The sequence below is a fragment of the Curcuma longa genome, chromosome 1 (genome assembly GCF_044706935.1).
Source record: "Curcuma longa cultivar G26 ecotype Majalengka, Jawa Barat chromosome 1, ITB_CL_G26_1.1, whole genome shotgun sequence".
NCBI lineage: Eukaryota > Viridiplantae > Streptophyta > Magnoliopsida > Zingiberales > Zingiberaceae > Curcuma > Curcuma longa.
In genome coordinates, this window is record NC_133861.1 from 18,582,597 (window position 1) to 18,606,759 (window position 24,163).

Genomic DNA, 24,163 nt, shown 5'->3' on the forward strand with positions numbered 1-24,163 from the left:
TTCTTGAAAAAATAATTTATATTATATCAATTAATATATGATCGATTTTATGATTATATATGAACAAGTAAATTAAAAAATTACAGTGTAACTGCGGAAGCTCATTTAATCGATACACTGGGCCGTCCGTGTTTGCTATCGGACGGCGCACGCGCCGAATCTTGCTCGACGACGAAATCCTGGAAGATACGTGTCGGCAGAAGAGTGGGCCTGCGGCGTTATCCCGATCATGTTGGTTTTCTCTGCCAAGCATCTCTCGGGTGGAATCTATAGGGGATCCAACGGTGAGGACATCCTGGCACAGACATAAGTAGAGGAAGGGAGAAGGGTTCGGTAGACGACGGCAAAATGGCGGCGGCGGCGTCATCTCTGGCATCGCAGTTCTTGGGGCTTCGCCGCGAGGCAGCCCCTTCCACCGCCCTCTTTGTCCAGGGTGCCCAGTCCAAGCTCCGACTCCCCTCGACCCGCCGCCCTAACGGACGAGTCGTGGCCATGGCCGGCACTGGAAAGGTCGAACTCCTCCCATTTTTTTATCTGCCCTGTTTTCTACATTTTTTGACGGGAGAACGTAGAACGTGTGATCTGTGTCGAAGATCCATCCGAAAGACAGGATCTTGCTGATTCTTGATTTGCGTTTACAAGGACAAAAATAAGCAATTTTGTTCTTTCTTCCTATTTTGGGAGATACTGATTTCTAGCTCCAATTTGAACTCGTGCAAAATGGATAAAATGATGATTACATAAATGTTGTTGTCTGGGCTGCTTTGATCTATTTTAACTATTCCCCCCTAGATTCGTAACTTTTTTCTAGATTCATATATTTCAGTATCTAATGAATCATTGTCAACTAAATTTTGGATTTAAGAAAAAATCTCGTTGAGTATGTTTTAGTTGCGTTCACGCGCAACAGGATTTCTTCACTGCAAGGAGGTTTATCTCATGCGACTTTTATACTTGCTTAATTTGAAGGTACAATGATGATAGCATCGTATATGTTCATAGGCCTTTATTGTATTACCATATTTTTTTCAAATCCAGAGAGGGAAAAGATGTCATGTACATGTGACTTTAAACCATTCTAGAAATGTCACTTTAGCGATAAGTTTCCTGGAAGCATTTGTTCAGTTAGTTAGTGAGTCATTTTTGCATGTTTTCATGGGTCAAGTTTTGGCTTTTTTCATCTTATTCATTACAGACTGTTGCAGCAATGACTATTTTTAGATAAAAACGGACTATTATATTTGGTGTTTTTTTGTGTGCTTGTTTTTTTCTCATAAATTTTGTATATATCTTTTGTAGACATTGATCGTGGTAGAGTACATTCATAGACACCCATATAAACATATTATTTTATGAGAATACCTTTGATGTCTCTTTATTCTGCGCTCTTTCTGATATCTATCTGTTTTGCATGCCTTGCAGTTCTTCGTTGGGGGAAATTGGAAATGTGTAAGTCTAACTTCCTATATCTTTCATTTATTTATTGTTTTTCATTACTTGGAACCAATGGCAACAACTTACTTTATAGTTAAATCAACCCTATTATAATTTCTGCTTATGTGTTAGCCTCAAGAATGGCTGACATCCAAGAGATACAACTTGAATTAGTTGAGGTGTGAGCTACCGAACACTTGCCATATTTTTCCACCCATTCAATTGATCCATCATGTTTATATCATCAAGAGTGATATTCTTGGGAATGTTATTCTTACGAATATAGTTTTCTGGAATGGTATTCTCCGGAGGAAAAATATCACATTTTGTTGCCACTATGGGAGCACATTAATCTATGATGAATTAGGAATTTTTTATTTCAATATTCATAGACAGGAAAAACTGCATTTTTGTGTGTTTAGGATATAAATGGTCATCTAATTTTTAGTTAAATATGTAATAGGGATTTATTTGTATGTAAAATTGAGATCAAATCATATATACAAATGATAATTCTATTGACTCTTAATAATACCATTTGGTTTTGGCACTATGCACTATGATTGTAATTTCAAATGCATCTTACTCCTATAGTCATGTATATCTAATTGGTCCACTTATTCTTCTTTTCTAGAATGGGACAACAGATTCTGTTAGCAGACTCGTTGCTGATCTGAATGATGCCAAGTTGGAAAATGATGTGGGTAAGATTATCAAGTCACTTTGTTGTATACTCTTCAAGTGAAAATATGAGTTTAGCAAGAATCACTACAAACTAATATAATTACATGCCATGCCATTTGAAATTTAATAATTTGTCTGTTCACACAACCTGTTCTCAGGTTTGGAATATTTCAGTTACCCCATCAATAAATCACTACAACTATATATGTAATTTGGATGTTTTTGATAATCTCTTTGCCATGGTACTAATGCAGATGTTGTTGTTGCACCTCCATATGTCTATCTTGACAAGGTCAAGCAATCATTGACTGATCGCATTGAAATATCTGCTCAGAATTCTTGGGTTGGGAAAGGTGGAGCATTCACTGGTGAAATCAGGTCAAAATATTGATTCTTCATCCAAAATTAATTCTTTCACTAGGACAACACTTTAATTTGAAATATTCCCTTTTTTATCTTTAAATGAAGTTAAGAACCTTTCTTTCTTGCTCATGCAATTGTACAATTATTACAGTTTGTTAAAGTTGACCAACTGACCATTAATCCTCTTGGCACTTTTTTTGGATATTTGGTCAAAGGTTAACTTTAAAATGATACAAAAGTAGGCCTTTTGTTCAAATCTTGCTAGTGTTATCAGTTCATATGTTGTCTCGAGCTAGTTGAATTGTGTAACTTTGACATCTATGGAGCCAAGTGACAACTAACTTGCTACTTTTATCACTGAAAACATATACTTTCTCGAGTGTTTTCTTTGCTTAATGATGGTATCCATTTGCAGGGAAACTTAATACTCCACATTTGAACTCTTGTTGTTCTATTAACAGCATGAAACATATTATATTATTGTTAATGTTAATTTGTGCTATACAGTGCAGAGCAATTGATAGATATCGGATGCAAGTGGGTTATTCTTGGTCATTCTGAGCGCAGGCATGTTATTGGAGAGGACAACCAGGTAACGCTCCAAGGTTTATTATGCTTCTCTATCATTGGCATATTTCCTTCATTTAAGAGTGTAACACTTTCATTCCATGTTTTGATCGTCTAGTGCAAATATATGTAGATGTCTAACTGTATTAGTAAAGACTTGGATGTAACTAGACAATAGTCAAAGAGCTTTAATGCAATTTTCTCTCTTTAAGATACTTGGGGCCTAATAATTGAGTTATGCATAGTTTTCTTCTCCTTTATCCTCTAAAGCTTATACTACTGTAACCAAGTTTTTCTCTTCCAGTTTATTGGAAAGAAGGCTGCATATGCATTGAGTCAAAATCTTAAAGTGATTGCTTGTATAGGAGAAAAGCTAGAAGAGAGAGAGAGTGGAAAGACATTTGATGTCTGTTTCCAGCAAATGAAAGCTTTTTCAGGTATTACTATAGTCCACTTTTCTCCTGAAAACACAGAATATACATGTTACTTATGATGCAAACAGATAGAAGTTACCCATGGACTATTATTATATCTAATTCATATTATTAATTTTCACAGATAGCATCTCTGACTGGACTGACGTTGTTATTGCTTATGAGCCTGTATGGGCTATTGGCACTGGGAAGGTGGCCACGCCTCAGCAAGCTCAAGAAGTACATGCAGCTGTACGTGATTGGCTCAAGAACAATGTCTCATCTGAGGTTGCTTCTTCCACTCGAATCATCTATGGAGGTAATCGTATAAAGCATTCAAATAGTCTATATAACTTCTAACCTGTGTAAGAAAATTTTAATTCTCAAAGAAAAAAGGAATCTGGCTGTGATTTGTTATTTTGTTTAACCAGAATTGACTGTTAAGTGCTTTGAAGAGCTATGAAATTTTACTGATTAGCATTGGTTGTGTAGATTTGGATTATCTGTTTCGTAAATATAATGTTTTTTCTTTTCTGTTAGTGTGATAAAATGTTGAATATATGTTATAATACTCTAAAAAAGGTTTGTGGGTAATCCAAGGAGAAATCTGTAGCACCTCATCTTACATATTGAATTGTACTTCATCTATTTCATTCTGTTTATTGAATCAAATTATTGTTTGATTCGAGTTGTGCTTCCTGCAGTGAAAACTCAAAGTTCTTGAATTGTCTTGATTATATTTGACTACACATAGATCATTGTTAGCTTTTTTTAATTTGTATTTCCAAATAAATCAGTTTGGGACTATTTATTTAATGGCATGTGTTTTATTTCACCGGCCTTGTTTCCAGACAGAGGAGGATGACCTCAAACCATTTAATCAACTTCCTTTATAGAATTTCGAGTATATACGAACAAAGGTTGTGAACGAAATTTAGAACTCTGGCTGGATTCTTTTCTTCTTGTGATTATATCGACAGTAGCAGTGATGCATCTACTATCTAGGAATTTGTTATTCAGATTTCTATGCTTTATATTAACCAAGGTATCATGTGTATCATGATTCGTGAAATCTGTGAAATCTCTCTTTGTCTCTTGGTGTTGCTGCACAACCAGTATGTGTATTTGTATAACTACATTTGTTGGTCAGTGTGTTATTCTGTAGATATTCCTCTCTACAGCATCAATTTTCTTCAGTTAACATCGTGCGAGCAATATATGGTGCCAATCCTTTACATTTGTTTATCAAATTCATAAACTTAAAGAAAACTGGAACATCATCCATTTCAGGTTCTGTGAATGGAAGCAATTGTTCAGAACTGGCTAAACAAGAAGATATCGATGGATTTCTTGTTGGAGGTGCCTCACTCAAGGTAACAGTGAAGCCTTGCTATGTCCATCTATATGATGAAGTGATGCATATAATCTTGAATCCACTCGTTCAATTGTGTTGTAGGGTCCGGAGTTCGCCACCATTGTCAACTCAGTGACTTCGAAAAAAGTTGCAGCTTGATGATTTCTGCTTTAACTTTGAAGAACCAATCTCCAAGACTAGGAGGCAACTTAGTCGAGATACATAATTTTTGAATGAGAGTGAACTGGATGCATGTCTTATTAAACAATACCAGGCTTTGCTATATTTGCTTATATTTCAACAAACTTCAATGAACAAATGGAATTTTAGTTCGATTTCAGATTTTGTTGTTGTTGTTATTTAGCCAAATGAAAAATAAAAACAAGGTCATTGACCGAGTTAAGAATAAACTTTTGAGAGCATGGTGAAACGATCAATCGATCGACTGTTGTGCGTTAAAAGCTTTCTTCCAGATCGAAGAAAGAATTGCCTCCCCGACAAAACCATGCTTTCTGTGTCTTACGAGGCAAGGAAGGCACCGGCTTAGTAAATAAAACTCTTATAATGTTAAAATAATTTCTATATGCAATTAAATAGCATTTTATAGTTGTGGGTATCCGTTAAAATAGTTGTGGGTAACTCTTAGCCTTAAGAAGCTCTTTTATATATAAAATAATAATATGTTATCTTTTTGATGAAATAATATATATTTAATAAATACAATTTGTTAATAAAATAGATGTATATTTTGTCATCTAAATTTTAAATCTTCCCCTCCTCCACTTTCTTTTCAAATTTGGGGAAAAAAATATTAGGGCGATTTCCTATTTCCTCTTCACTTTCTGTCATGGTAAACAGGATCAGCTTTTCCATCTCTCCGACATTAACATATATACTTTGCTTCCGGTAATGGGCGAGAGAGGGGAAAGAAAAGAGTCATTCCCTCTTTCTCGCTTCCTCTAAATTCTTGCTTCAGTTCCTCTCCCTTTTCCGTCCACTTCCGTTTCTTATTTTTTCAGTCGATGGCGGTCGATGCGGTGCCGTCCACCGCCGCCGCCGCCGCGCCTGTTGGCGGCGTAACCAACTCCCGCCACTGCCATAAATAGCTTTTCGCACTGCACCCCTTCATCTCTTCTCTAAGGCAACCATCCATCTCGACTGTTCTCCTTCCGTTTCCCCCCTTTGATCTCGGAGATAAATCGCATGTTTGGACGTCGTTCTACTCGGTAGAGACCGAACGATGGGCTCTTTTTTTACCCGAGCATTGCTGTAAGCGATTCCCGCCCTAAAGTTGTTTGCTTGACTGTCTCAATGACGGCGAATCTTACTCTATGCTATTTGTTACTTGCAGAATGACCTTTGGCTATGTTTACCCCGCTTACGACTGCTACAAGACGGTAGAACTCAATAAGCCAGAGATCGAGCAGCTGCGATTCTGGTGTCAATACTGGTTAGTTATTTTCTTCTCATGAACGCTGTTGAACAAAAAAAAACATTTTTTTAAAAAAAAAAAATCTTTGTTTTTACAGGATATTAGTTGCCATACTATCAGTGTTAGAGAGAATTGGTGACACCTTTATTTCTTGGTAAAGAATAACCAGACTGTGTTTCTAAGGTTCACTATGACCTTCATTTCGTCTAATCGTTCCATTATACTTGTTTTCTGAAGGTTCCCAATGTACAGTGAAGCAAAACTAGCATTTTATATATATTTATGGTATCCTAAAACAAAGGTATTCGAGTTCTCCTTCATTTGCTTTGTTTGTGGTCTTTCTTTGTATTGTTATCTTAGTAGTTTCAGTTGTAACAGGGAACGACATACATCTATCAAAACTTCCTTCAACCCTTTATTACAAAGCATGAAACTGAGATTGATCGTACTTTGCTGGAGTTTAAAACAAGGACCGGGGATGTAATGGTACAGTTTTGGCAGAAGGCTGCAAAGTATGGCCAGACAAGGTTCTCTGAAATCCTGCATTACCTGGCTTCACAGTCACAATCACCGCGAAAACATACTGTTCAGGTACAATTTGAGTGATGTCTTTAGTTGAACAAATTACAACCCATGCTACATTTCTTCACCAAAGAATTAAAGAATCAGTTGATAGATGGAGCCAAGAATCACCTCTTTGCCAACCTGCAATTTTGCTAATGAAACCTTATCAAATATTTAGTAAATCAAAATCTGTGCTTCAATTAGAAGTATGTCAGTGGACTGCATACTTTGTTGAAAAGATACATTGCAATCAAATATCCCTTTTTCAGGAACTAAACTAAGGATTAGATGACGAACAGGATAGTCTGTGTTGGTATTGCTTGGCAAAGATTCTTTGCCATTTTGCTGATAGCCTTGATCTAACATTCTGTTTATGTTTCTTTTGCTTGAAAACTCGATCTTTTATTATGGCATTCCTCCTAAGTCCATCTGTATGGCAGCTTGGACTTTCCCAACAAGGATCAATGGAGCTGCCAACCCCTATCAAAATCAATGTGCAAGAGAGGCCCATGGAAGACCTGTCTACATCACGGTCCACTGGTGTTCGTTCTCAAGCCCAGCGACAAAATTGTCACACTTTACTCTCTAATGATCAAGCAGCAGCTTTGGGAACCAACACCCATCAGCCAATTGCTGGAGGCAAAGCAGCAGCAGCAATGGAGGTTGGCATAGCTTCTTCTCCAGGTAATGAAGTAATGGCAAATGATGTGGGGAAACGTACTAGTGGCTTTCGGAAAGTTAAGAAAAAAACAGGATAATATTGCTTAGTGTTGTCTTTATTTCTATTCTTTGCTTGCATTTATATAGTTAATGCTGCTGAAGGAAAGCGTTGCTTGTAAATATTCTTATAATCAATGAACATGACATTAAATTCCTTTCATTTGACACTGCTGTAAGCAAGAGACTGATCTTATTGGTTGCTATCTCAATATTAAGTTGTTCGTTGATTCATTCTTCCTGAAGTGTTTTTTTTTTAATAATTTTTAGAATAACTCAATGAAAATAGTCTTGGCCCACTAATTTTGTTTTATTTATTATTATTTTTCATAAAAAACGTAAAAGAAACTCTTGTACTTCCCAAAATTTTCTTTGATTTATTCCCCAAAACTCTATTTAGATTTTTTTTTAATATGATTTTGTATGCTGATGATTAATATTTTGATTCTTTTAATGTCCACTGAGTTCTACAAGAGATTTTCAATTTTCTCCATTAGAGCTAAAAGACAAGACAATAAATCTGAATATTTGTTCATTAATTTTTATTGTACTTTATTCTCGTATTATATACTATATATGTGCTTATATTATTTTATTAAAGAAGTAAATTATTTAAGGATAGAAATCAAAAGCGGGTCTTTTGTTTTTACGTCCCACTTTTATTTTTTTTATCAAAGGACATCAATCCCTTCTAAAATGATACAAATCTCCTTCGATATATTATTTACTTATGACACATATATTAAATTTGGATATATTATAATATTTATAATTAAGTAGCTATTTTAATTTATAATAGTTATAAAATCATAATTACTATAATGTATATAGGATAATAAGTGATAAATTATCATAGGTAGATAAATTTAGAAAGGTCATAACTTTTGAAACACATAATATATCAAATCAAAATTTATTCAAAGATTTAAAAATGATTATGGGATGAAATTTGTAACGACTCGATTTCAAACTAAAAAATATTATTTAATTTTTTTTTTTAAAAATTCTAAATAATTTTAATCTTTTTTAAAGATTTATTTTCATATTATAGTAGTATAAAATTGCAGTTGCTGTAATTTTGTACAACTCAATTATAATATTTATAAAATCATAATTATTACAACGTATTTGACTGATTAAAATTAGATAAATTATAAATAAAATAATAATAATAATAGTATTGAAAGATAATAATCTCTTTGTAATAGTTATATTATTTTATAAGGAGGTAAGGTATCCTTTTATCAAAAAATTAAAATGAGAAATCCTTTCCACCATTTGATAACAAAAGCCTTTTTATCTTGTCATATATTATTTTTATGAATATAATTAAATTTATAAATGCATGATTTAAATTGAAGTTTGCTGTTAAATGGTGTTAAAATGGTCTTCAAATTCAATGAAAGATATACTGATTTCAAGAATTCAAAGTCAAATTTGTTTGCCACCCACGAATGCTAACTTAGGGAGTTGAGCATCAAACACCCAATCCCAACAAAACTCGTAAACAGATTCTTGGACTACCATGTGATGATAAAAAGTAAAATGAATTTTTTAAATTCGAGGATTTAAATTTTATTTATAATATATTATATTTGGAGAATTTAAATTTTACGATAAAAAATTTATATAGAATTGAATTGATTACTTTTATGATTAATCAAATCGTAAAAAATTAAATATCTGAATTATCAAATAAAAATAAAACTCATAAACAATATAAAAAAACGGATTCCAAAGAGGACAAGTTGATAGAAAATATCTGAAGCCAAGTTGTGATATTAAAAATCATTACGACAACATTATCTTCCTCTCGACCTTTCAAGCTTATCTCCACTGTCGGGCAGTTTGGTTTATTATACGCTGTTTTCCAGTGTCTCAGATCAGATTCTGCGTGCTAAAGCAACGACTTGGATATGACTTTGCACAGCTCTCTAGTGGTGCAGTACCTTATTCACAAAAAAACGTGGTTCACAAATCTTTAAAGAATATACCAATACCACTAATTCAGTGCATATAAAGATATTAAACGGCTCAAGTCGCACAAACAAATATTTTTTTTAAAAAAAAAGAATTAATTCATTTCAGACATATCATATTCATAGTGATTGATCCTCTAGTTTCTCCCTCGATTTTTCAAGTGCCAAATTAAAACGCTGACCACTATATTTGCGCCCGGGAAGAAAAAAAATCTAATCGAGTCTATACCGTAGAGAAGAAAAAAAGAAAAAGAAAAAAAAAGAAAATAGTGGTGGCGATGGAACGGAAAGCACAAAATCTGGAGGCGGAAGCCGATTGATCCCCTTCTGGTATCCCGAATCTTGGCGAGTAAATCTCGTATCGACCACCAAAATATCAACCACTTAAATTACGACAACTCAATCGTCAGTTTCTCCTCAAAGGACACGACGCCTTACCGGACCCTCGGGCCCCACTTTTCCCTGCAGCCGCAATCTGCGGCCCGGATATGATCGATCCACGACCACAAAGTCGTGCGTTGAGTATCCAACCAGGAATCGCCACGCGTCGCATTCGAAAATATCTTCGATGGGCAGATTGGCTTCTCGAGTCGACAAGCTGTTGCGACGGCGACGGCAAGTTGGGGTTGGGAAATATCCCAACTGGGTGAACCAGGCGTGGCCATGTCATCGCGGATCCTGAGAGATCGTGTGGCGGTGAGCGCATGGGTCGGATGACGTGGCCTGCACCACGATCGAAGGGTCGGGAGGCGACCGCCAGAGGTAGATATTTTTTTCTCAGGCGTTTTAGTTGCCGCGGAGGAGCGGATTTCTGTGATCTTGCTGACCGCACAAGAGCGTAGAAGAAGGTGTCGGAGCGAGAGAGAGAGAGAGAGAGAGAGAGAGATTTTTTTTCGAGGAATGGGGAGAGGAGAAGAGAGACAGAAAGAGGCGGAGGAGGAGGCGGTGGTAGAAAGCGGAGATGTGGAGGAAGAAGAGGAAAGGATGGGGGAGAAAGGAGAGGAACTGAGATGGGTAAAGCTCTTGCCGAGGATGCCGGTGAGGGTGCTGCTCGTAGAAGGCGACGATTCCACTCGGCAGATCATCGCGGCGCTCCTCAGGAAGTGCAGCTACAGAGGTTTGTTATTTCTGCTTTCAATCCTTTTGGCGATTCTTTGGATTGTGGATGCAACCCCTGTCCGTGATGTGATCCGAAGAGATGTATGATTTAATGGCATTTGCGTGCGAGAGATTCTGAGAAACATTCTCATCTTCTGTGATTGCGGTTAAAATTATGTTTCGACCACCCTGATCCAACTTTGCTAAACATTTTTCTTTTGCTAATGCTGTGAGAATTTTCTTGTTGAAAATAATAAGTTTGTAATCTCCTCAACAATCCATTAGCGAAATTTTGTCTATGGGGTTAGTTGTTTCCTATTTGTTGTTGTTTCTGCAGCGTAGGTTATATTGAGTTTCAAAGGAGATTGGAGTTGGCTTGTTGGATGAGGTCAGAGCTTTGGTGAGAAGTGAATTTTTTTTAAAATTGTGGGTGTAGTGGCCAGATAGGATTTTTTTTTAGGTGGGCTTGAAACAATGAGTATTTCAATAGGTTATGTGATCATTAGACATGCCCCAAATTTATCTGGCATTTGATCTCTTTCAGTATTGTTTTGAAAACCACTTACGTTTCTTTTGCATTTTAATTATCGATTCAATGAAGTTGTTGCAGAGATTTTGACCACCACTTACATTTGATCTCCTTCAGTGTTTTGACAGCCACTTATTGTGAAGGAGATTCTTGTTCAATGTGTATATTAAAATTAAAAGTTCAGATTGCGAGGTACTATTGAAAGGATACATGCTAGAGGGTGATGGTCCTGGTACATAAAAACAGAAGTTCCTAATATCAAATTATCAAATGGATAAAATAAAATGCAAAATTTGTTATAGTTACTAACCTTTGAATTTTGGATGTGAATTATAAACAATTAACTAAAAAAAGGCTGCATGAGAACATGTTTACCTCTAATTTTTAAAGTTTAATTTGCAACATTTGGTAGTTTAATGAGCTTATATGGATGAAGATACTAATGAGATAGATTTTTCACTTATTGGGAGCTTCAGGGAAGAGTTTACTTGTACTCAAATTTCTTGGGATTTCATATAATAATCAATGTTTGCATGACTATACAATTGGCAAGATATTTTTGTTTTGAAAGTTTTGGAACCTTCTGACATCCCTTATTTTCTTTTTAAGAAATGCATAGGGAGACTTTTACTGTTACAATCTATAGCTTCTTGATTGTACATAAGTAAACTAATCCTTCTTTTACTACTACTATTCCACGAGTATAAGATGAGTCAGTTTCAAGGTAAATTGACAACTTGAATATGGATATTTTCTTAATTTGTGTTTCGGTGTTCAACAGTTGTTGCTGCATCAGATGGCTTAAAGGCATGGAACACCTTGAAGGAGAAACCACAGAGTATTGACCTTGTTCTGACTGAAGTTGACTTACCATCAATCTCAGGTTTTGGCCTTCTCACCTTGATGATGGACCATGATCCATGCAAGAAGATTCCTGTCATAAGTATGCTTCATGCAACATGAATTCTCTCTTCCTTTTTTTTAAAAAAGAAAAAGGTTGCGATTATAATTTGTTCGCGTATTTACACCTTGTTTTGCTTGATGCAGTGATGTCTTCACATGATTCTATGAGCATTGTTTTCAAATGCATGTTAAAAGGTGCAGCAGATTTTCTCATTAAGCCAATTCGGAGGAACGAACTTAGGAATTTATGGCAGCATGTTTGGAGACGGCAAATTGTAAGCTTGAGTTGCATTGCAGTCACTTTTGTTTCCTAATTAATCATTGAGTTTAGACTAATATTATCAATTTCATGCTTTATCAGGTAAGTGGATCTGGGGAATTACATGAAATTCAGGACAATTGTGAGGAAAAGCATAATCTGAAATCTCATTCTGGCGAAAGAGAAAATTCAGCTCAGTGTATGGATATTATGCAAGCGAATAAAGAATGCAGTGAACAAGGGAGTGATGCTCATGTGAGTATATATATTTCTTTGTTTTTAGGTTCAGGGATTGTGTGTTAATATTTGCTTGTTGGGGGAACTTGCGGTGTTAGAAGCACTATGAACAAGTATAATTCTAGGAAACTTTACTTTCTTATTTCATGACTATTAAACAACTACTTCTACCCTACTTGATACCTTGAACATGTTTGTGAACAATACTAAGCTAGACTCCTATAATTCTATTCTTCTGGTTTAATTTCTTTTCATGATTTTTGATCTTTCCATCTTTGATTTTGGTTTATTCTTGTCAAGATAAGATGGTTCCCTATTTCCTGCTTGACTATTTTCATGCTTCCAAGGGTTTCTGTTTTATGGTGTTTTATTGAGACACTGCACCTTTTGCTACATTTTATGCAGAGTTCTTGTACAAGGTATGACATGGAAGCTCAAAGTACACACAGGAAACAGGAGCTCCCAATAGCATCTGGTGCATCCATGGATCAGAATGGACAGAATATTCAAATGAAAAATTTATTCAATCATGAAATTGCAGCCAAAGGTACTTATCTCCCATTTTATAAATATTTTCTTGATGCAGTATTTGATACTTCAGATAACTTAAATTTGCTGATTCTAAAAGACTAACTTTATGCTACAGTAGTGAATACAACTGTTAATGCAATACAAAAAGGACGTCTTGACTGCAACAATATCAACAATGAAACTTACGGCCAAAAACTTCATCAAGAAAGAACTTCCAAGGATGTTGAGTTGGTTCAAGATTTTAATTGGAAGTCGACTTTTGTGCCTCACCTGGAACTCTCTTTAAAGCGATATGAGGGACCCTTCTCAGAGAAGCAAGAATGTGACAAATCCAGTGCATGGAACCATTCGAGTCTGTCTGCCTTCTCACTGTGAGTGCTTTATTTTGATTAACACTTGATTCAAGCAATGAGTGCATGGAACCATTCAAATTTTGTCTTTTTCTTTGGCGTCTTTGTACCTTGGTGCAACGTTATGGATGCTTTTTCCCTCAAATAATAAAGAACGGATATGGAAATTGTTCAAATCACCAGAGCCACTTACATTATAGTTTGTTGCAGGTACAATACTAGAACAGTCGCACCTACTGTGTTGCAGCAGAAGAATGGACTTAATTCTATTGATCCTCCAAAACATCAGGGACAGAAAATCAATATGGAAGAGATTAATTCTCTGTCTGGAGGATCTACAGTTCAAGATGGAAGGGCAGTTCAATGCACCCCTATTCGAGTTGTCCCATTTTCGCTTCCAATTGGAGATGGATCTTTGAGTTCTGGATATAGCACAGTGTTCTATCCGCAGTCAGGTCGACCTTTTTGGAATCCCAGTACAGCATCTATATGGCAGGAAGCAGCCAAACAAACTCACTCTTCACACCAACCTGACCAAGAAAATCTTGCCTCTGTACAAGCTGACCTCGACGTGGCTGATGGTAGAAGTTCATCTTACAGTTCGGCAGGAAAGAACGGTGAAATTATGGCGCTGGATGAACATAGGCATGTTACATCAGCAGCTAAAGAGAGTGCAGGTAGTAGCATATGCAATAGTAGCAGGAATCATCTCAATGGCAGCGAATGTGGGAGTGGTCTCAGTGGAACAAATGTCTTCTGGCCCATGACAGCGAGTGGAAATGATGAGGACAAACTTGCCTATGATGGAACCAAGCCAGCAGATTGCCATCACTTAACCCAGAGAGAACTGGCCTTGAACAAATTTCGATTGAAGAGAAAAGAAAGATGCTTTGAGAAGAAGGTACAAAATACAAATCAACCCATCAAGCTGGATCATTTGTTTTTCTTTGTTTGAGACAATTAGATGTGAAATTGTGAAACTTTCACAGGTTCGCTATCAGAGCAGAAAATTACTCGCAGAACAGCGTCCTCGAGTGAAGGGGCAGTTTGTTCGACAAGAGAAGTTCAACCCTCAACAAAGATTAGCCGGTGCGTGTGATTCGGCTGCTGGATAGCTCTGGCATTGCAAAGAGCAACTAATCACAATAGAGAGAGGCTTCGATATATACTTGATGGTTGGCACATGTAGCTGCACTAACGCTGTTGGTAAAGATCTCAAAACTAAGTAGCCTGTGTAATACTAACTCTTGCTTGTTTGTTTACCTTGTCTTGTTGTGTCTGTTATATATTTCCTTGTAATTAGTATTAAGTTCATTACTTGCCTCACAACTCTTGACGCTTAATTAAGTTCAGTTCATAAAATTCTTTGTTTCGGGAAATTCTTCGCACTTGAGATTGAGTCATTGCGTAGGAAGAGGGAAAACGAACAAACTTGAGGGTGCAGCAAAGTTAAAACATTATATTCCATGTACAAAGTTTGGACGAACGATGAAGAAATTAATTATTCATACAAGTTCGCCATTATTGTTTCACACATCTTTACGTCACTGGAGTAAATATGGACTAACAATTTTGTGATAAATTATTGAAATAGTGGAAGTCAGCCTCGTTGACTTCACTTCTTTGGCGCGAGCCGGCTCTTGATCTTTTCCACTTCCTTGGTCCCGATCTGGAAGGCTTGCGCGAGCACGTCGTCCGGCACCGTCGGGTTGGCCGCGAAGAGCGTGGCGGCGATCGACTGCGTCCCAGGGAGTTGGCTGTTGAAGCCGGAGATGACGGCGGCCGGCGTCTTCCCGTTGTTCTTCTGGAAGTGGACCAGCCCCCGCGGGAAGACGAACACCTCGCCCTTGCTGATGGTCTTCGCCACCAGCTTGTTGGCGGTGGTGATGAATCCGACATCGAGAGCGCCGTAGAGGACGAAGACGATCTCGGTGGCGCGCGGGTGGGTGTGCGGCGGGTTCAGCCCGCCCGGCGCGTAATCGATGCGCGACAGGGACACCCCGAGCGTGTTGAGGCCGGGAATCTTCTCCACGTTAGCGCCCGTCACCAGCGACCCCATGGTGTTGTTGGTGGCGCCCGGCATCGCCAGCCCCGCGAAGAAGAAGTCCGCCGCCGTCACGTTCGCCGCCGCCTTGCACGCGAACCCATTTACCTTCACACCTGCACGAGCTAAGAATTCATAGCTACCCAACTAAATCATCAATCAGCTGAAGAAGAATATTCAGTTTGAAATTACCTGAGTTGAGATCGGCGACGCAAATATCTTGAAGCGGGTCAGGATCCCCGGCGAGGCAGCAAGGAGGAGCGCCGACGAAGAAGAGGAGGACGACAACGAAGAATCTAGTCGATTTGGTCATCATTCTTCTTGCTCTGCTTGATAATTCTGGATAAGAGATAAAGAGACCCCCCTGACATGAACAATTGGACTCGCTGATGGTATTTATAGTGTTTTATCGTGTTGAAAGAAATGAATAGAGCAGATCGAAGTAAAGGATTCTTTTTAGGTTTGATTTGGTCAAGTGATGCTTAAGGCATGAATTTGGCCATTTTCGAGCCAAGAAATGCGGGACAGACAATCAGAAAGGAACGCCTCGCACTAAATTATTTATATGTCAATGATAATATTCATTACGAAACCCAAAGTTGATTAGTTGAAAGGGACTCGAAAGCTAAAATAGGATATTAGATTCTTGCCTTTTGAGCAACGCCAGGTCGTTTAATTACCAGATGAGAAACTTCATCTTCATCAGAATCGCTGCGGATTTATGCCCGACACCAACAAATTGACGGCTGAGCAACCACACAAGACCAATAAATCACCGGTAAAGACTACTTCGTTATGAAGTATTCATTTCCACTAATAAACGAATTCGATTTAAAAAGTTTTCTATTAAAAGTCAGAGATAAAAAAATTTAAATGCCTCATAATTAAAAATTAAAAATGTTTAAACGATACCATAATTTTTGCAATGCAACTGTTTAAGGGCATGCAGGTACATTTTGCAAATGTATTCATAGTAGTAATTGTATTGATTTAAATTAATTGCCTTTAGATGTCTTTTTTATTCTTAAAAATAAAATAAAGATTAAGTCTTAGAAGGCAGTGGAGTTGCGTCGAATGGACATTTACTTATATCTGTGGTAAAAAATAATAATAATAACACTCACACCTTTCAATATCGATCTCACGTTGGAAAGAATTTAAATCACGATGGTTGAGTGATCTTTTCAGTTTGGAAGAATTTTATTTCCTAAAGAATTATTCTTTTGGAGATTCAATTTCTATTCTCTTGCGACAATCTATTACTTGAGTAACAACTCAATTATACCCATAAATAAATGTTTGATTGAAGATTATCATTGATAACTTTGATTATCTATCTCATAAATAATGATAATCTTATTTAATTCTGATTATAATCAATTTTCAAATAATGCAATATCACCGTCACATCAACAAATGAGTTATAATTAAGGAATATAATTATTCTACGATTTCAGAAGTTAACGAAAAAATTTCTCCGATTTTAAAACTGAGTTAATTGAAATGTACCGTGAAATTTATTTAATTTAATAAAATTTAATTTAAATACTTATAAGTTTAAAAGAGTTAATTTATTTTAAATTAAAAAAATAAAATTAATGAATTATATTTATTAATTTAATAAATTATTTTATTAAAATAATTATTTAATGAAATATTTTATTAATATATATATAAATTTATTTTAAATTTTAAAAAATAAAATTAATGAATTATTTTATTAAAATAATTATTTAATAAATTATTTTATTAAAAATATATAAATTTATTTTAATTTTACAAAATTATAAATAAATTATATTTATTTTTTATATTTTATTAATTTATTATCACCATTAATATTATTAATATTGATATTATTAATTTAATTTAATTTATTCTAAAAATGAATTAAATTAAGAGTAATATAGTAAATGCTAAATTGGTTATGTTTTATTCCTTCTAAATAAATAAGTTGAACCAAATAATATTAAGTTATATTTTATATCTCATAATTTTGATTATGTGATTATTTATTAATTACATAATCAAAATTATGTATGATAACTTGAATCAAATATATTTGTAATATTCCAATTTTGCAATGTGAATGGAATGAACATCTCAACTAATCCTTGAGGCTCATCTTCTCACATTCTCTCCCATCAACATTTAGATAAATTGGTCAAAATCAACCAATTTGGCGATAAAAGAAATAAAAATGGTTTTTATTGAGCAATTGCTTTGAAAGGTGTCTTTTACTCCCCCTCAACAACACCTCCTTTATCAAGAATTATCTAAAGTATTTTTTATTTTATCAATTATAAAAAAAAAACTCTTTCACGGTTGAAAATACCGTAAGTGACACAACATTTTATCACATTCAATCAGATATACAATGTATGGTGTGATTCTCCACAGTAAAAAAAATTATATTATAATTTGACATGGTTTTTATTTGTTTTTATTTACGTATATAAACGTCTTTATAAATTGACAATCATATTGCTTTTTTATATTTTTCAGTAGCACTAAACTTTATTCCAGTCAAAATATAGTATTACAACGAAATTATTTATTACTTTTCATTCTCATAGACGTTGATATATTTTATCAATGCCATTTTATTTTAACTTTTTTTATAGTTTTTACATTAGAAAAAAAATAAAGAATCATATCACCTAATCGTTAATGACATTTCACATGTAATTTATTACAAAAGCACAAATTCAAGCTCTTAATATATATAAAATTGAATATTATATTGATAAAAACTATGTGTAGAAGTATGAGCTAAGAAAATAAAATAATAACAAAATATTTAATAATAATAAAATAATAAATAATATATATTCAACTATGTTTTAGCTAAATTTAATAATATATAATTTATATCTGAGTAAGTTGGTTTATATATATATATTTTTTCCGGCGATTCAAATACACCCATGATATTGTCATTTATTTTAGTTAATTTCTCTTTTTTTTTAATAAAAAAGAAACACTTTGACGACATAATAAGGAAAAATGTGGGGTCCTAAGGCCATTTTTATTTTTAATTTTATTTTTCTCTCAAAATTACGTGTTTTATGGACCGGTTGCAGTTACACTTGATGGGCTATACAAGACACGACGGCGTCGAATGTTTCGGACTTTGCTCTCGTCCCTCGCCGCCCACGACCACAAACTTCAATCCAAAGCCCGCCTCCTCCCTCTCCTAAACCCTAACTCGCCCATGTCTGCCGGGCCTTCCCCGGCGCCCTTCGATCCTCCAGACGAACCTGACGAAGGCCTCTGTGCGGACCTCGACGGATGCTCCCTCGGCGACCCTTCCCTTCCACCGCCGTCCTTGCCCATCAGGCGCCATCTGAGCGGGCAGGTCCTGGTGGAGCGGGCCTGGGAACACTGGAACCAGCTCGGCGCCCCTAAGATCGTGGTGGCTCCCATGGTGGACAACTCCGAGCTGCCGTTCCGGATGCTCTGCCGGAAGTATGGCGCCGAAGCCGCGTACACGCCGATGCTCCACTCGAGGATCTTCACTGAGAATGAAAAGTACCGGAGCATGGAGTTCACTACCTGCAAGGTTAGACACGTTTCTTGTATCTGAAACTGAGTACAAGATGTAATCTTTATGGAGGTTCCCATTTTTTTATTTTTTTGTTTGTTTGTATTTCCATCGATCTTTGGCAAGGTCAGTGAATATTATTTAGGTTTCTATGGCTAAATTCAGAAGGTCAACTAAAGAAGTAATTCTATGAACCCTGCTCTTCAAACTCAAAAAGCTGCAGTGAGTATTAATTTGGGGATCACACGGTAACCAGCAAATATTTTAGATAGAATATCCAATTAATGGTTTGAGGAAGATTTATTTGCTTTAGTTTAAAATTTATTTGGAAATTTGCTCAAGTTCACTAAGACTAATGTGAATAAAAACATAAATCTTAAATGAGCTAAATTGTTTAGGGATATCATTTGCTAAGTGAGGTAAAACCTTTCTTCTTCGTTGTAGCTCTGGCCATTTTATCTTCAATGATGGAATGTAGATACAGCTTTGTTTGTAATAACAGTACATCATTAGTGTTAGCCTATGCACAATTTTACTCATAAAAGTGGAAGTAGAAGGACTACAATTGTTTATGCCCTTTGTATTGTATTATGCAAGTAGGTTTTCATGATTTTCCACATGATGCATATAAGGGATTATCTTTTTCCACCTTCCATGAAATCTAATTACAGAGTGATAAACTTGTGGTTGTTACCTTATTTCACTTTCAGTTGCTTCATACTTATGCATCTGCAATATTCTTCTTTAAATGTATAATTGTTTAGAATACTTTTGAGGTAAAAACATACTTATGCAGTGGTTAGAATAACTACAGCATATCAATATTTATCTGGTGCAGGAAGATAGGCCACTGTTTGTACAATTTTGTGCCAATGATCCTGATGTTTTGCTGGAGGCAGCAAAGATTGTTGAGCCTTATTGTGATTATGTGGACATAAATCTTGGGTATCTTCTTATTCTTTGACTCTAAATTAGTTGGATATGCATTGCCAGTAATAGGTAGAACAGGTATTAGTTAACATAGTTCATTATTATATTATCTGTCGGAGAAGGGTTTTTTATAGTAATTATATTTCTTCTGGCAAACATCATACAGTAGGTCATGAAAGACCTAGTTTATTATCATCCATCCACTTTACCTACACATAATGATAACAAAAATGATGCACCCTCCTCTTTTTTGTTCCTGAAAGCCAATAAACATGTAGATATATATTCTTGAACTTTTCTAATTTGAGTACACAGCAAAATGTCACATCTATCTCCAGAACCAACTCCAGCAAATATTCGTTAATTTTCCAGTCTTTGCATCATCTCCTCCTATGCTAGCTTGGGTGATATCTGAATATGTTATTTACCTTAAAATTTGTTTGCTATCTATTCATTCTCAACCACAGCAGAAAAACACCCTCTTTGTGTACCTGAAACAACTTGACCTTCCACTTTTCTATTTCTACAAGCACAAAATTAAAAGTTTGCATATTTGTGATGGGCTCTATGTTTGGAAGATATGTGAAGGTGAGCCTTAGTGCAATGGTAAAGTTGTTGTCGTGTGACCTAGAGGTCATGGGTTTAAATTGCAGAAATAGTCTCTTGCAAAGTAGAATATGGTTACATATAATAGACTCTTCCCCAAGATCCCACGTTGACCGGAACTTCATGTACCGGACTGTTCTTTTATATTTGTATTGATTTCAATATTATAATGTCATAGGCTCATACCCATATCTAAAAATTAAATATGGTTTTTATTAAACACCAATTTGTTTTATTCCCAATCTTTTGGGACTAAAATCTTGCTCTGCTAACAATATCAACTTTCTTGGTTACTAAATATACCATCTGTGGTAACTCCTTGTCACACTTAATTTGGATTGTTATGCAACAATGTAGTTAGTCTATTGTCAGATGTATGGTTTATGTGTAAAATATTGGCATAAATAGTTATAAGTTTGCATTTTGAGTAAGACAAATGAATTGTGACCATACTAATCTTGCTTTGCTCCTTAGTTGTGCCATTGGTCTATGATGGCTAGTTCAATATCAGATCATTTGTTGATCCCACCCTTTTGGTAAGTTCCACAAGTTAACAACTAGGAAAGCTGAATATCTAATTATGTTGCATCCTAGAATCATCATCAAGTATGATAATGGCATCCCAAATAAATCCTGCGCAATCTTTGCAAGGGTTCTTAAGCAATACGAATGTGGTTAGATTGTCAGCAAGCAGATTGTCAGCAGATATTAAGCTTGAATTTTTTAGCTATTATTAAAAAAAACATTGTCTTAACTTTCCTGCAGTCATCGGGAGCTCATCTTGATTTCATGTCCTTGGACTTGAGGTATAGGATATTCCAAATTCTAATTGCGTTTGCATCATATTGCTCATAATATTCTAAATCGAGCACTTTCCTGATAGCTCAAGCTTAACTAGCCACCAGTCACATCTAAGAGTTATATTTAGGATGTTGAAGTTCAAAATACTTAGGGCATTTGATCACTGTTTTTTCTTGCAATCAGTATCTATCTTGTGTAAGTACTAAAATTCCTGGCAAACTTCTAAATTATTGTCCTTGTGTTAAAACTCATCCTGGAACCTTTGGTTCAGTTTTGCAAGAGGAGTTTTATTTGCACAATTAATTTGACTAGCTTTTAGGAATAACTGAAAGACCAAGTATTAAATATGTACCAAGATCAATGCATCCATAGTTTGTAGTTAGTAGTTATCATAGCTCTTTGCTTATAGGAGTGGATCCAGTAATATAAATGTATAACTGTACAAAAACATAAAAAACACTTTGATGCCCTTGAACAAATGTTTTGTCACATGCGTTATCCTTTTGTTCGAAACAAAAGTGACATAAGTGTTATAATGAATGATCTAACAGCATAAGAGAATCAAGTTCACTATGTAGCATCAAGCTTTAAGTAGTAGACATAGTGTTACATCAAAAGCTTTTTACATGGAAATTGTCATATTTTAGTCATATCACCGGTATGTTTATCTAGTATTATGATTGGAACAAATATTTTAGGTATACTGGTCTTTTTATCAAGCTCAATGTTTCCCTTCTCATCTTAATTTCATGTGAATATAGCATGCAGTTGCTAAAAATGTATGATAAAAAATAGAACATATTCTCTTATGCACCATTATATTAACCTAGGTTTGGTGTATTTATTATTGTTAAGCAGCTGTTAAAGATATATTGGTCAATTGGGTATGTCCAAATATCAAACATATGATGCCTTGCTATCTTGATTAGCTTTTAGCTTTTCACATGTAAATTGATTGTCTGACAAAGATATCTGTGATGAAACACATCTTTCTTGAGGTGTTTGTTCCTTTTCTTATATAATATACCTCTTTGAACATGTAGATGTCCTCAGCGCATTGCAAGGCGAGGGAATTATGGTGCTTTTCTCATGGACAATCTCCCTCTCATAAAATCACTTGTGCAAAAGCTATCACAAAATCTTCAAGTCCCAGTTTCATGTAAGATCAGAATATTCCCAAATTTACAAGACACCTTAGTGTATGCCAAGATGCTTGAAGAAGCTGGTTGTTCTCTCCTAGCTGTTCATGGCCGGACAAGAGATGAAAAGGATGGGAAGAAATTCCGAGCTGATTGGAATGCCATCAAGGCTGTAAAAGATGCTATTAGGATACCTGTGCTTGCTAATGGGAACATCCGGCACATGCAAGATGTTGGTGATTGTTTGGATTACACCGGTGCTGATGGAGTTCTTTCAGCCGAGTCACTCCTTGAAAATCCAGCACTATTTGCTGGATACCAGACAATGGAACCAACTAAAGACAGTTCCTATGAGATGGAGAATGGTGTGGTTTTAGACCAGGCAGATCTGGTGATGGAGTATTTGAAATTGTGTGAGCAATATCCAGTGCCATGGAGAATGATCCGCTCTCATGTTCACAAGATGCTAGGGGACTGGTTTAGGATTCATCCACAGGTGAGGGAGGAATTGAACGCCCAATCAAAACTATCTTTTGAGTGGCTCCATGATATGGTGAAGAGACTTAAAGATCTTGGTGGAGCACCCCCACTGTATGGAAATGGTGATATCAAAAGCAGAGCTAAACCTAATGGAGTTGCTACATGCATTTCTTGATTCTCCAGCATCTCGCTAGTGATATTGCAACTGCAAACATTTTTTTATTATGAGGCAGGCCTTAAAGGGCATGAGACTCTGCATAGCAAATATTCATAATTCCTTTTCAGAATGATAATGATCATCTATTTATCTTTTAACAAATTTTGTGCTGAATATGCCATTAATCTTGGTATTTCTAGCTCTATCAGAGTGAGATCAATCGTGAATATGATGAGTTAATATATTTGATTGCATTGGCTAAAATTGTATTTTAATGTTTTTCTACGTAAGTTTGGTCCCTTGCTTGCCTCCAAAGTGCTACGAAGTCCAGAATATGTAACTATTCATCTTTTAATGGTGCTGAGTTATATCGTTTGCATTAATATAAAAATTAATCAAATTTATTTATTTATACAAAATTTAAATGGTCCTGAACATGGAACTGTGATTGTGGTTTTCTCATTGATAGAGTATTTCAAATTTTAAATATCTCGAGTGCCGTTTACGGCTGTGGACGACCATATATTTATACAAAAGGGGGTCTTTATTTTGGAAAGAATTTTGATGCCTTTGGACATTTCTCTTCACCCATGTTGAGAAAAAAGTTCAAAATTTTTAAGGGAGATTTTGTAAACAATTCAAACAACACTTTTAAAAACAGAATAGCATACTTTTTCATTCATTTTATATGGATTTTTTTTACTTGGACCTAAATTATTTTAAATTATTTTATCTTTCTTAGTATACTCATGCTTCTCTTTTATAAAAGACAAAAAAAATCCAGAATCTATGGTACAAATATATGGGGACAGCACATTCAGCTTTATAAAAGGATTAAATTTATGAATTCTAGCGAATGATATTAAAATAGTCTTTAACCATAATTACATCAAATTCACTCGTGATCCCCGGTGTTTTCCTTTTAGTTTTCAGGTAATTTGCCAACGATAAGTAAAAATTAATCAAAAATGTTATATTAACTAAAATGATGCAATTTCCAACGCAACAAAACTCGCAAAGACAAAAAAAAATACCTACATTTACTGAT

At 35.4% G+C, this 24,163-nt stretch overlaps 5 protein-coding genes across 6 annotated transcripts; 4 read left to right on the plus strand and 1 right to left on the minus strand.

The window, feature by feature from the left end:
- The first annotated feature begins 315 nt into the window (after positions 1–315).
- Positions 316–5,155, plus strand: LOC141848529 (triosephosphate isomerase, chloroplastic). Its single transcript, XM_074736571.1, has 9 exons — positions 316–510; positions 1,423–1,449; positions 2,069–2,138; positions 2,373–2,496; positions 2,989–3,073; positions 3,353–3,485; positions 3,607–3,780; positions 4,752–4,834; positions 4,918–5,155. Exons 1-9 carry the CDS (start codon positions 349–351, stop codon positions 4,972–4,974), a joined length of 915 nt encoding a protein of 304 aa, XP_074592672.1. The 5' UTR covers positions 316–348; the 3' UTR covers positions 4,975–5,155.
- A 594-nt stretch (positions 5,156–5,749) lies between these two features.
- LOC141846848 (putative HVA22-like protein g) lies at positions 5,750–7,665 on the plus strand. Its single transcript, XM_074734892.1, has 6 exons — positions 5,750–6,084; positions 6,167–6,265; positions 6,345–6,401; positions 6,485–6,548; positions 6,626–6,838; positions 7,252–7,665. Exons 1-6 carry the CDS (start codon positions 6,056–6,058, stop codon positions 7,567–7,569), a joined length of 780 nt encoding a protein of 259 aa, XP_074590993.1. The 5' UTR covers positions 5,750–6,055; the 3' UTR covers positions 7,570–7,665.
- Positions 7,666–10,315: 2,650 nt separating this feature from the next.
- On the plus strand, positions 10,316–14,793 carry LOC141828323 (two-component response regulator-like PRR95). 2 transcript variants are annotated; one of them, XM_074715738.1, is made up of 8 exons: positions 10,316–10,624; positions 11,916–12,077; positions 12,182–12,312; positions 12,399–12,551; positions 12,939–13,080; positions 13,180–13,435; positions 13,625–14,315; positions 14,404–14,793. In XM_074715738.1, the coding sequence occupies exons 1-8, from the start codon at positions 10,408–10,410 to the stop codon at positions 14,527–14,529; spliced, it is 1,878 nt and encodes a 625-aa protein (XP_074571839.1). In that variant the 5' UTR covers positions 10,316–10,407; the 3' UTR covers positions 14,530–14,793. The 2 variants fall into 2 exon arrangements, with proteins under 2 accessions (XP_074571839.1, XP_074571848.1); XM_074715747.1 differs by having other exon boundaries at positions 13,183–13,435.
- A 61-nt stretch (positions 14,794–14,854) lies between these two features.
- Positions 14,855–15,974, minus strand: LOC141828338 (germin-like protein 5-1). Its single transcript, XM_074715758.1, has 2 exons — positions 15,651–15,974; positions 14,855–15,574 (listed from the first exon to the last, which is right to left on the minus strand). Exons 1-2 carry the CDS (start codon positions 15,772–15,774, stop codon positions 15,030–15,032), a joined length of 669 nt encoding a protein of 222 aa, XP_074571859.1. The 5' UTR covers positions 15,775–15,974; the 3' UTR covers positions 14,855–15,029.
- A 2,613-nt stretch (positions 15,975–18,587) lies between these two features.
- Positions 18,588–23,287, plus strand: LOC141842333 (uncharacterized). The gene is made up of 3 exons (XM_074730546.1): positions 18,588–19,020; positions 19,841–19,947; positions 22,383–23,287. The coding sequence occupies exons 1-3, from the start codon at positions 18,673–18,675 to the stop codon at positions 23,131–23,133; spliced, it is 1,206 nt and encodes a 401-aa protein (XP_074586647.1). The 5' UTR covers positions 18,588–18,672; the 3' UTR covers positions 23,134–23,287.
- The last annotated feature ends 876 nt before the right edge of the window (positions 23,288–24,163 follow it).

What these genes read in the sequence shown, in the direction of transcription:
- LOC141848529 (XM_074736571.1), top strand. Translation starts at nt 349, where the DNA reads ATGGCGGCGGCGGCGTCATCTCTGGCATCGCAGTTCTTGGGGCTTCGC. An exon ending in CCATGGCCGGCACTGGAAAG is followed by an intron (nt 511 to 1,422) that starts GTCGAACTCCTC and finishes CATGCCTTGCAG; the next exon opens with TTCTTCGTTGGGGGAAATTG. An exon ending in GCATTCACTGGTGAAATCAG is followed by an intron (nt 2,497 to 2,988) that starts GTCAAAATATTG and finishes TGTGCTATACAG; the next exon opens with TGCAGAGCAATTGATAGATA.
- LOC141846848 (XM_074734892.1), top strand. Translation starts at nt 6,056, where the DNA reads ATGGGCTCTTTTTTTACCCGAGCATTGCT. An exon ending in GGTGACACCTTTATTTCTTG is followed by an intron (nt 6,402 to 6,484) that starts GTAAAGAATAAC and finishes TGTTTTCTGAAG; the next exon opens with GTTCCCAATGTACAGTGAAG. An exon ending in CGCGAAAACATACTGTTCAG is followed by an intron (nt 6,839 to 7,251) that starts GTACAATTTGAG and finishes TCTGTATGGCAG; the next exon opens with CTTGGACTTTCCCAACAAGG.
- LOC141828323 (XM_074715738.1), top strand. Translation starts at nt 10,408, where the DNA reads ATGGGGAGAGGAGAAGAGAGACAGAAAGAGGCGGAGGAGGAGGCGGTG. An exon ending in ATGTTTGGAGACGGCAAATT is followed by an intron (nt 12,313 to 12,398) that starts GTAAGCTTGAGT and finishes ATGCTTTATCAG; the next exon opens with GTAAGTGGATCTGGGGAATT. An exon ending in TCATGAAATTGCAGCCAAAG is followed by an intron (nt 13,081 to 13,179) that starts GTACTTATCTCC and finishes TTTATGCTACAG; the next exon opens with TAGTGAATACAACTGTTAAT.
- LOC141828338 (XM_074715758.1), bottom strand. Translation starts at nt 15,774, where the DNA reads ATGATGACCAAATCGACTAGATTCTTCGTTGTCGTCCTCCTCTTCTTC. An exon ending in CGTCGCCGATCTCAACTCAG is followed by an intron (nt 15,575 to 15,650) that starts GTAATTTCAAAC and finishes TAGCTCGTGCAG; the next exon opens with GTGTGAAGGTAAATGGGTTC.
- LOC141842333 (XM_074730546.1), top strand. Translation starts at nt 18,673, where the DNA reads ATGTCTGCCGGGCCTTCCCCGGCGCCCTTCGATCCTCCAGACGAACCT. An exon ending in TGGAGTTCACTACCTGCAAG is followed by an intron (nt 19,021 to 19,840) that starts GTTAGACACGTT and finishes TATCTGGTGCAG; the next exon opens with GAAGATAGGCCACTGTTTGT. An exon ending in TATGTGGACATAAATCTTGG is followed by an intron (nt 19,948 to 22,382) that starts GTATCTTCTTAT and finishes TTGAACATGTAG; the next exon opens with ATGTCCTCAGCGCATTGCAA.